A 12,465-nucleotide genomic window follows, 5' to 3' on the forward strand; every position below is an offset into this window, starting at 1 on the left:
CGCATTACATAGTTGTATAAAAAAGAGTTAAGTAGGGAAGTGGGAATTAACAAAATTTATAAAAATTCGTGATAAAATGAAGGTCGATCGCTCATATATAAAGAAAAACAAACTTTGAGCAATAAATTAGTTACAATAACCCACTACGAGGGTTATTTGGTAAGAAAGATTCTCAAACAAGACGTAAGTTTTAAAAATGGTTGATATATTCACCCTGGTATATCAAATTTGCTGTCAAAACTTATTGTGCTCATATAAAACGATCTATTTCAAAATTAAATAGATACGAATGATAATTTTACTTTAAAATTATATAATTTCATTTTTTTTACATTTATTATAACACTTTACGCTAGATAAAATTGCTATCGCGCATGCGTGGTGTTTGTTTCTCGTCTCTATGTAAGTAAGTGAGTTTTTCTGTTGTCTATGGTCTATTCTATTTGACAATCGATAATTGAACTTCGACAATTGACATTTGGATATAGATAATCGATTATCTACAATCGTTTGTGGTCGATTAAATATCAAAAGTCAATTTCCAAACTATCAAATGAGGAATTATTCACAAATATATGCAAATGCAACCGGTATGTGTCGATTTATAGTTTTATATAATCATCTGCGCATGTCTGCTATCTCTAATCTGTTCGGAATCAAATATTTTAGCGCCACCTGTATTTAACTATTGAACTAAACTACTGTTTATTCGTTTTTTTTTTGTAAATAATTTTGTAAATATCTAAAAGTAGGTATTTTTCATCTAATAAAACTTGAAACTAATGATATATTATTTATTACATAAAATTTTCCATACAACTAATTGAAAGTATTAATTTCGTCCAAATCCCATCAGTACGTCCTGAAATACAAACGTCAATGAATTGATTTTAAAGCGAGTTTTAATTTCACACAAAAAATATATTTCTTATATATATATAAATGTTATAGCATAATCAATACTCGTATCTGACATTTACATCGTAAATCCAACTCATCTGTCACGAAATTTTGACAGCAACAACGTCAAAACATTATTATTATTATATAAAGGAAAACAAACCTAAAAAACTTCTAAACACTTTCCATATATCATTTTATAACCTTTTTTACAGTTGACTCTGATGATGTAAGCTTTATTCATCTGCGGCGGGGTGTGTTTGGTGATATTTTGGAAAAAATCAGTGTATGTTGTGACTTCAGAATAACCGTAATTTATAAATAAAATTAATAATAACACTAACGCGCAGTTTGTACCCATCGTATCGAATTTAATTGGTATCGATACTTTTTAGAAAATTTTATACTAAGCTGCAGTCGGGTTACGACCTCTGATCTGAATTTCTGTCCCGAACAGAGTCGGATTTAGAGCGTTTCAATGTATTTTTTTATATTATTAATTTATCTATGTAAATAAAATAAATAACCTATATTGGTTTTTGATATTTACTTTTTGTTTTCGAAAATTCGTGGTAAGTTATAGTTTTGTATTTTTTTCTAATTATAAATAATATTAAGAAATAATTTGAGCTAATATCAATGAATTTTCATTTACATCGGTTGTTACCTATATTCTAAAAGAACACAGGACAGGACTTGGGAAATTAATTCTTTTTTAATTATTCGTTAACTTTTTTTTTGAATTAGGTGAATTTTTTTATTGAAAAAGTAAGAAACTATGTGATAATCATTTTTGGCACAATATATACCTTAAATGGATGGTGTTTTAAAATTATTTTCCGTTGTTTCCGAAGCATAAAAGCATTGAAATCGCTTAAGGATTCATCTTTTTAGATGTTTTCCTACTTTCTGGCCATAGTAATAGCATAGTTTTGAGCCTTTATCACCGTTACTGTTATTTTTGTTTAGAAACGTCAAAAAAAAACGAAAAACTAATAAAACCCCTACCTACCAGGGTTCTTCGAAAACTAAGGTCCTGTATTACTTAAAATTTTTCGAAAAATAAATATTTTTGACTAAACTAATTGAATTAGGTATAAAGAAAAAAAATTATAGCTAAATTTGACCATACAACGTGCAATTCGATTATTTTTCATAAATTTTTTCTAAAATCTAGTCTTGTTTTGTTTTTTCTTTTTCGAAAGATGTAATTTTTGTTCTAATAAGTTTTTCGTCACTCAAATTATCAACTGTAGACACAAATACAGCTCAATAACAATTTTTCTATACCAGTTTCCAAGCTTTTTAAAAATTATAACTATCCACTATGTTTTCCATAACGATTTGAGACTTTACAATTAACCGAAGAATCATATACAACTCACTCCATAGTACAAAGGTCGTTGTGTGTCTGTTAAAAGCTTAATTGGACCCATAGTTTAAAATCAAGATCGAAATTTCAAAAATAGCCATCAACTGGCCTATCACAAGCCTTGATTTGAATCCGTTTGATTATTTCGTACTTGTTATAACCAATATTCGTTCAAGAATACAAAATTTGTAAAACGATTTAGTCACCAATTGGATATAGATTATCTTTCCGAAATAACTTATTTTAAACACCCGGTACATGATTGTTGATTTGTTTTCAAATAACTCACCTTGTATTAATCGGTTTTATGTATAAAAAAAAAACCGTTTCGAATTCGTTTTACGTTCCAAATATTCTTCTGCAAAACCCTGGAGCGATTTGAATATAATTTTTGGCACAATTCTTATGTACTCTAACGATATTTCCGCTAGCAGTAATTTTCACATGGTTCATAATTTCTTCAAAAAACTCGTCATAAGTCACCCATTTTCCCATGCCACAAGTTACGTGTAACAGTATAAAAAATACCGCGAATAGATTCACGTTATTCATAATTATTCGTATACTGAATAATTTTTGTAAAACATCGATAAACTCGATCAATCTTTATGGTAAAGGTAGTGGAAATCGAGTAGATCTATGAATCATACTGACGCAGAACACAATTTTATGCTCGAAATACGATTCTACTATCCATCTTAACAATTTAAGTCTCTCTCGTTCACTCGAATTATTCCGATTGAGAATATTCTATTAGTACGGTGATTTTCGTTTAGTTTTGATCGATTTTTTCTTAGTTTCCAGTAAACCAAAAAATATTCACGCATAGTGCACGTGATAAGGGTTAAAAACGCCAAAGCCGTGCAACTAACAGGACCGCACTCAGGAAATAATTTACGATTTCATATAACAGATTAATAATATAAATTATGAATAATTAACCACAATTAATATATAATATAAATATACAACGTAAAAATGAAATTTGGATTAGATATAACGTTAATAAACAATTTGCACATTTTAGTTTATTTACTTATTGCTGATACACTGTATTAATTTAAACTACAAACAACACCTCGAAACGCCATATTGAATCACGTGATTTGTAAACATGTACACACAGGGTTGCCAGCTCGGGACGGGAGAAATCCCGGACACGAAACCGTGTATACAAATGTCTTTTAAGTTACGACATACGTTTTTAAAATAAAAAATTTTGTGAATCAATTATGTACATCAATTTATGAAAACGGAAAAAGAAGAGGAGAGAGTAGGCCAAATCGTGTAATGTTTTTATCGCCTAGGAAAACTAGGAAATATCATCATCAAATTTTGACAACACTGGACGGACGATTGAAAAAAAAAACCGGGAGTGTCTCGGGAAATTTGGGACTGTTGGCAACCGTGCATACAAATGTCTTTTAAGTTACGACATACGTTCTTATGATAACGTTCTGTTAAAAAGAGATAGCAATAAATATTTAGTAATCATTTTTGTAAAAAATAACTAATTAAAGGCTAACAAAAAAAATTTGATATTATACATAGTTTATATTTGGAAAAAATTATATTAGCAAACTGTAAAAAAAGAAATCTTTATTGTCCTACTTTTATTTTTAGATATATCATTTAGATAATTTACCATTACGGTCCTGACTATTAGTGTAATTATCAGTTTTTATAGACGATTTTATTGGTATACTCTATATGGCGACGATGCGTCTTATCTCTTATCAATGATAAAAATAGATATTTTTGTCACTAACTTCGACTATTTGGAATAGATTGGGTTATATTTATTCCAAAATGGATTATCGTGAAACATTTTTCGAATGAAATACCCACGTTAAATTTATTTATCGACAGCTACGGCAATTATAACCTACATGGTATATATATTCTCATCGTTTTTTGTTAATAACTTCGTTATTTTCAATTTTACAAAAAAAAGTCGAAAAAGCAAATTTGTGGAGAATTAAATTTCCTACAATAAACTATTCAAGAATTTTTTTGCGCGGTGGATATATTCATTGTTATTTTACGAAAACTGTTTCACCCCTTTTTTCAAGATGGCGGATTGGCCGACGACAGAGAATAATGAAGCCGCAGATGAACCTGCCCAGCACCAAAAACAAAACATCCCCGAAACCGAGAAGAACCGTTTTTACTTAAACCAGAGCCCCTTTTTGTCGTCTTCTGGCCAATGATCGTTCGTTTTCCCTCCTGTTCAGTCAGGTCAACACAACCCCACGCAACTACCATAACCCCAGCTCTACAACTCCAACAAACCTTATCCCTTATCCCAAAGGTTGCAATCGTACAAAATCATTTTTACGCTTTCCCTATACATAAAAAATGCTGACATGATAAATGCAAGGTTAGGGCATGTTTTCTTAACTTTTCAATGGACTAACGCACTAATGATTATAAATAATGATTCATCGGAATTACTATGACTTAAAACTCGTAATTACTGTAAAACTGATAAAAAATAGTATCTAAGCTCTTAAAATTAATAAATGTATCAATAATCTTACCTTCTTATAATATTCGTTAATATGTTAAAATATCCAAAATATAAGACATTGTGAGATGTAGGGATCTTTACAATCGATTATTTCCGACTTAAACTTTATTTTTAAGAACTTAATAACTAGTAATATTCACTTTTTATATACTAAAAACACTAGCAATCATAGACATTCACCGGTGATGTTTTTTGAGAGCAATAAACACAACATAAACATTCCGAAAATCACTAAATGCGATACAGTTAGAGTAAATTAATACGATACTTTGAAATACAAATATTTTTCAAATATTTTAAACACTTTAAATACACTAATTGAATAAATTAAACACGATTCATAAGCCAACGAACTTTCATCTAAGCAAAATGGCGGGCTGTCAACATCAGCTGTTTGAAAATACTGAATCCACTTTTTTTAAAAAAAAAATATTAGAATAACCAAAATATACTGTATTAGAATAACTAAAATATTGTATTAGAATTTTATTAATTTACGTAAATTTATAGGGAAAACATAGGGAACTGTTTCAATATTAGTTAAATACGTTACAACGTTGTCAAGTTTCATAACGTATATATTTATTTAAAAAAGAAAAATGGGAAGGTCGTTTTTTTTAAATTTTTACGTTCATTCGATCTTCATATGACTTAACTACAACCTAAATTATCAATTTATAAACAAAAATGAACTTACTAATAAGATAGATCGAAATTTTGATAACATTTACCATTGCTGTACGTATAACCGCGTTTACAGGATTTCGGGGTTAAGAAGCTCCTTCCCTTCTTCACCAAATCTGTATCTTCTTTATCATTTCTCGTTTTATTATTATCTACAGTACCTTTTACGAAAACTATACCAAATAGTAGTAATAAAATAAGCATATAGAAACTTAACCTCATTATTCTAGAAATTCTTTTGATGTACTTATATTTATTGAAACAGATGTGCATTTAAGAGATAATATTTATCAGATCAAATACAATGATATATAAAAACTAATATTTACTCATTTTTTCACTGGATTTTTAGCAAATATGTATGTATAAATATCGAGATGCGGTGATTTAGACGAGTATAGAGATGGGCGAAAATAATAGAATTTAACGGTAACCGTTACAAAATAACGTATATATTTCTGGTACTTACTCGGTAGTTGTACTTTCGGTACCGTTTATAGACAGCTGGAAAGGTGAAAAACAACCTCCTGTAGCCGAATAACGGTAACCATCTTTACAACCAGTCGGCACGTCTATGAATCTTCTAGAATTTTTTACGGGAAGTGTAGTAGTTTCATTAAGCTGGTAAACAAAAAATAATATCGTTAACAATATTGAGAAAATCTTCATTTTATAGAAATATAATGAGCAGTATTATAACTGATATCGTGAAGGTTATGTTTTTGTTTAGAGTAATGTCAAAAGTTATCATTCCCTAATTGAAAACAAAATATTAAATTTTTAATTACAATTTTAGCAAATATATTTGCTAAAAATATAACTTGATTCAAATGAAAGTAATGTTACAATGAAAGGACGAGGAAACGGAAATGAAGGACTGTCCACCATTTTGTAAACGGTTTTCAACGAAATCAATAAACAAATTACTAAAATTCAATCGTGTATAATGAAATTTTTATCACAAGAAAGGTATTTTAATACAAAATATCGATATAATCTAACTTCATCTTCCAAAATGATTCGTTGTCAGTTGCCATAACATTTTAAACAACTCACGAGTCTCCCTGTTCATCCACATCCGCCTTACCCCTTTTTAATTTGTTTTTAATAAAATAGTTCACTATATTTTTCCAACACACCTCGTATATCAAATTTTATTGAAGACTGGTATAAATTAGAAAATTGTTCATAGCCAAAAATCGGATATTGTGGAAAATTAAAATATAAAAATCTAATCTCAAGAAATATAAAATCAACTAATATTAATATATGTATTCTTGTTAATAATATTTAGGATAATTTCTTTTATAATTAATTTGATTTTCGGAATAAACTTGATAAGAAGCTTTTAAGTTATATTTATATTTTGAAATTTAAATAGTGTAAGTTAAATCAATACTCGTGTATTAGGGGAAATTATATTTAACCGTTGACAATCGTGTGATATCGTTTTACGGTGTTGTAAGATTTATTATTTTCAATATCCGGTAACAGTATTTATGTCTCGTTTTTCTTTAACATGTTATAACTAATTACTAATTATATTTACTTTAGTTTAAAATAAATCATCACTTCACTATATTTAATTATTAAAAGAAATAATTCTATGTATACATTATTTATTATAAAATTCATTTTGTACCAATAATTAGATGAAAATTACAACGTGGCAACTATGTAATCACCTGTCATGTCTATGCAAACTTCTCGTGAAAGACGTTCATTAGTTTAATTTATTTTTTAAACCAACTATTAACAGTTTCGGGTTCGTCGCTTTCCGTTGTAGTTGTAGTAATCGGAGTGGTTTCTACAGATTCAGTTCTTACCGTTTCAATTTTCTCATCAACAGGTGAATCAGTCACTTGTACTCCATTAACGAAATTGAAATTTACAACTTTATCTTTGTTATCGCCGGGATGTAATACGAAAGTTTTGTTGAAGGTGTAAACTTTAGAATTAGATTCGTATTTGTTAACGGAAACCGGTATATTTGTATCATTAGACTGGTTGTTTTCTGTTTTTACAACATAGGAATATTTCGGAGTTTTAGTTTTAACTCGAGTTTCGTAAGAAATTATAGTCGGTTGAACCCGAAGAGTTTGAATGATTTTTCGGAAAGCTTCGGGTTGTACGTCGATGTATTCAGTTTCGACACCGGCGTAGGGGTCCGGAGTCGTACTTTTTTCCTCGGTTTTATTTTTTGTCGTTTCTGGTATATTCCGTTGTAGTTGAGGCTGATAAACGCCTGAAAAAAAATTCGATGATTACGTTCATTTAAATAAAACGTCATTCGATAAGAAGCCATATGTAAACAACGTTGCCAAATTTTAAAAATAGCATGGGAAAAACTACTCACCGTATTGATAGGGATAAGGATAATACATTGGTTGATTATTAACAGGATAATAAACTTGTTGTTGACCGTAATAAGGATATTGTTGATTCATTACTTGCTGTTGTAGTAAAGCTTGTTGCATACGCCAATTCTGCAACATCTGTTGCTGTAGATCATTATAATTATACGATGGTGTCTGTTGATATTGCGCGTTCACTTTAACGCTAAATATTATAACAAAATATATAAATCTGTTAGCCGCCATCTTCACTTTAATATACTGAACGTTTTATATCTAATATTATACATTTGTTTGATCAAATGCCTCGACTTCAATGACCCCAAACGAAGTACGATGATAATTAAAGTGTTTCTTCGTATTAGAATATTTTGTTGCTAAATTTCAACATCATTTAAAACACATGTTAGTACGGGTGAATATTTGGAAAACTTAAATTGAGTAATAGGTCATTTTCTGATTGCTCGAAAGATCTATAATATTGGTAGCTTCTAAACATGATTAAAAATTTGAAATTTCATATAAATCACCCTATATATCATATAGAATCCGCAATCAGCTGATAAATGATCTATCTGCACCCGAGTTATAGTTTCCGAAAAGCCCTTATACCTTTAATTGGGGTCGATGACCCTTATTCTGCATTAATTCTATTCCTTATAAATGATTCACAGATAAAATTATTTGCTCCGTTAAATAATCATCATCTCATGGAGTAGTGTGTTTATTGATGACGAAAATATGTTTTAGTGTAGTGTAGTTTATATATTACATATTCCAATGGAACTACTCTTAATAGACAGTGGCTATTTTGATGTTAGCATACTCCGTATCAATACAATATGTGATAACGAAGTGACATGTAAAATCATATCAGTATTTTGTGAAGAAAATGTGTTTCAATCATAGATATAAAAGAAATTATTTTTCTTATCTATGGTTTCAGTGTATTGTAGTTTATATATCATTACATATTCCAATAGAACTACACTCTTTTGTTATATGTAGTTCGATGGTTTTGATTATTAGTTCTGTACAGTGTGAACTCTTAATTAATTGACAGTACCTACCTAGTTCGATGTTCTTATATTTCACATTGATGCCACTGTGACGGTCAGCTGTTTCGTTCAATGACCTCATTGGTTATATTCGTAAATCTATTTTAGTTAAATGTTTGTTGAAGGAATACTAAAACGCAGTTTTCTTTTGAATATTTATTAGAATCAATTTACAATAGTAAACTCTAGATAAACAACATATTATTCACTCATTTTTGTCAATAAAAAATAACATTGTTTGTTTACTAGATTTGCTTCATTATTTAACGAGTTGGCAACATAGTTTTCATTGATTTTAACGTGTATATGTAAATAAATGACGATGATCATAAAATGGACGAAGACATTAATAAATTTTCAAAAAAAAAAAAGAAATTTTTAATATTAATTTTATTTTTCTTCTTTCATAGAATAAATTATTCACAATAAAAATTGATATGTACTTAAAAATACATAATTTTTTTTTTTCTAAATCTAAAAAGTTTCTCTGCACGTTCCTCTAACGAGTTTATAAGGTGGATTACATGGTATATCAACTAAAAACCTATTATGTAAATCAATGGTATCATTTTTAGTGTTATTAGTCGTAACAATCCTATTAGATGCTAAAAAAAAAACGTGAAAATATAAATTAATCACTAGTATATACATTTTTACATAAAAAGTATCTTTAATCATTAATTTCGTATAATAATACGTTTCTATACATATACAGAGTGATTATAAATGACATATATAACAATACGTCATATAAACATTCAAGAAATTTACTACCGCCACCCGTATATAGACAATTACCCTTAACATATCCACTTTTATAAAATTGATCATTTATAAACGAATTTTGGATATTAATGTGCCTTGTATGTAAAATTTGTTAATAATCTATTAATACAAATGAAAAAAGACGAACTAACATATTTTCGATGACCCTTTCAGACACGATTTATCACATTTGATATATAAATATATTGAACAAACAGGTTTTATTTATAACCAAAAATAACGTTCAAAACTAGCTTGTAGCTTACCTTTTAAAACTGATTGTTTCTTCAATTCCTCAAATTCGTCAGGTGTCAAAAAACTGTTTTGTGGATAACTCCAACATATTAAGAACACTGCGAGAAATATTGAAATTCTTGTAAACAAACCCATGATGAAATTATGTAAACAAGAACACGACAGTTGTAGATGTAGTCAATAGACTGAGCGAACTACCAATTGTGTAGAAAGAGATAAAGCGCTTTTGGCGGCATATGTAATCATTTTATTTTCCAAATTATTGGAAAGTATTTATATCATTCTTAGTATTAGCAAAACATAAACGGATTAATAAGTGGGCCATAAGGGGATTTACTTTTCATTTATTATAACACAAAGTTTATAATTTAACATTTTGATTATGAATATCAATATGGTTATGTTCTTGTGTGTTAAACTAACCCAAGGATCAAATTCGATATGTAATATCAAGAATTTGATTAATATTAGATGTTTGAACATTATTACGGTGTTTTGCTATATAATTTTACATTAAATATATTTTATTTCCAATTTCGTTCGTGAAAAGGTTAATACCAATATGGCGGAATCAATCGTCACTAAAAATAAATAATTTTGAGAATTTTTTTTATTATTTTAGTAATTTAGCTCGACAATGGTTAAAAACAACAACATAAGTTCAATAAATTAACTTTATTTTCACTTTATTAACAAAATATGTATTATCTTATTAAAATTATTATCAAAAAATTTTGTTTATTTTAACTTATAAGTTTCTATATGTACACAACTTCATTTGATATTAATTTTGTCAATAATAAAACAAAAATATTTTAAATTTCATTATATTCTAACTTATAATTTGTCTACATTTTCCATATAAGTAAACGTAACCATCAAAACATCTCACTTTCACAATATGCCTTTGAACAATTTCAATTTTTGATGGAGCTTTCGATAAAGAATTATTCGTCTCTTTTAAACTTTTCAATTCTTCTATAAAATAAAAAATTTAATGTGAATATCCAGTTTTATAATCATCTTATTATACGAATGCAATATAATAACATAAAAACTTTGACCTTGAATTATAGAATCCCATCGTAAAAACAACTTTTTATCGACAACAAAGATTTACGTATATAAAAGATTCCTACTTACCCAACATCCGTTCAAATTCATCAGGAGTTAATATTTTTGAACCTTGTTTTTCACATTGCACTATTACGTTAAAAATTATCAACAATAATAATAATTTTAAAAAGACATTTAGGCAAATTCGTGTTGTCCGCTTGGTCATTTTTGAAAATATAAAAGAATCAGAAAATCAGACACACGATGCTGTAACTGAAATGTTAACAGCAGGTTCACTAAATACCTATTATTGCTTCAGAATACATAGGTGTCACATACGTACAAAAAAAAGGGAATAAGTTTTTTATTATTTCACTTTTTCTAACATTTTTATAGTATATATATACATAATCGGTTAAATTTGGTGAATTAATATACAAGTGACATCTACGATACATATACGACAACTAATATAACGGAAATTGTGAGAACATAGATAAATTACAAAGTATAGAAATACTTCCTAGCACAAATTAGTTAATATCAGTAGTAAAAGTGATACTATTCCATATGAAGATTGAAAAACGATTATCCCTAGGTGTATTTATAATTATTTTACTGACTTCAACATACTATAAAAGATATAATTATAAATTACCGGCACCTTTGAAGACCAAAAGCATGTCTTTGCTTAATTCTGTTTTAATGTTATTTTCCTACGGTTGACACTTGAAACTTTCATAAACACAAATATCGATTTAATTATTTTTCTATTTTGAGCGTTATTTTTTACTCTTTTTCTTCAATCAAAAATCATTATTTAAAACTATATGTGTCCAAATCATTCTAATTCATCAACAGAAAGTGATAGAATATTATATGTGGATGTTTATATATTTAAATTAAATCAAGTATTTTAACTGGATCAAGCTAAGACATACTCTTATTCAAAATGGTGGCACGCTTGTTCGAATCATCTCATAGAGATGGCGTGAATGTACTTAACAGTACGTACTTATTATTTATAATAATGACATTGAAAACTAGATTTAACCACCACTTATTTAGTAAAAATTTAGTATCAGTTGTTACTTCAAGTTTTTTTATGTGTATACCAATTATTTTTTATTCTTTCCGTGCATAAAATTATTATATGTGCCGCCTATGTGTAAAACGGGTTTCCCTTTTTTAGATGAAGAATCAGTAGGTGATAAGTGAATGTGGAAAGTATCCACTTATAAGTGAATCATGTTCGATGAGTCAACTCGAATTCTCAAAATTATCGGAAACTGGTTATATTAGTACTTAAAATGATTGAAAATATATGAAATAAATCGTAAATTTTTGTGACAAAATATACAACAAGTTGAATAAGATCCTTTTTTTTGTAATTAATAAAGTATCAAATAACTGTCATGTAATTTTAGTAGATATTTCAAATTAACAAATAAACGATCAACATTTCTTCATCCTATTGTAAATTAATAAATG

The 12,465-nt window shown here is 28.1% G+C and overlaps 1 protein-coding gene across 1 annotated transcript; it reads right to left on the reverse strand.

Moving 5' to 3' along the window:
- Positions 1-782: 782 nt before the first annotated feature.
- On the reverse strand, positions 783-8,165 carry LOC130902708 (uncharacterized). Its single transcript, XM_057814967.1, has 4 exons — positions 7,843-8,165; positions 7,313-7,731; positions 5,956-6,107; positions 783-862 (listed from the first exon to the last, which is right to left on the reverse strand). The coding sequence occupies exons 1-4, from the start codon at positions 8,084-8,086 to the stop codon at positions 853-855; spliced, it is 825 nt and encodes a 274-aa protein (XP_057670950.1). The 5' UTR covers positions 8,087-8,165; the 3' UTR covers positions 783-852.
- Positions 8,166-12,465: the final 4,300 nt, after the last annotated feature.

Source organism: Diorhabda carinulata, chromosome X (assembly GCF_026250575.1).
Source record: "Diorhabda carinulata isolate Delta chromosome X, icDioCari1.1, whole genome shotgun sequence".
Classification (NCBI taxonomy): domain Eukaryota; kingdom Metazoa; phylum Arthropoda; class Insecta; order Coleoptera; family Chrysomelidae; genus Diorhabda; species Diorhabda carinulata.

Coding starts and splice junctions, on each gene's coding strand:
- LOC130902708 (XM_057814967.1), bottom strand. CDS start 8,086: ATGGCGGCTAACAGATTTATATATTTTGTTATAATATTTAGCGTTAAA. Junction 7,732..7,842: donor TCCTTATCCCTATCAATACG/GTGAGTAGTTTT, acceptor ATTTTTTTTCAG/GCGTTTATCAGCCTCAACTA. Junction 6,108..7,312: donor TTGATGAGAAAATTGAAACG/GTAAGAACTGAA, acceptor TTTGTTTACCAG/CTTAATGAAACTACTACACT.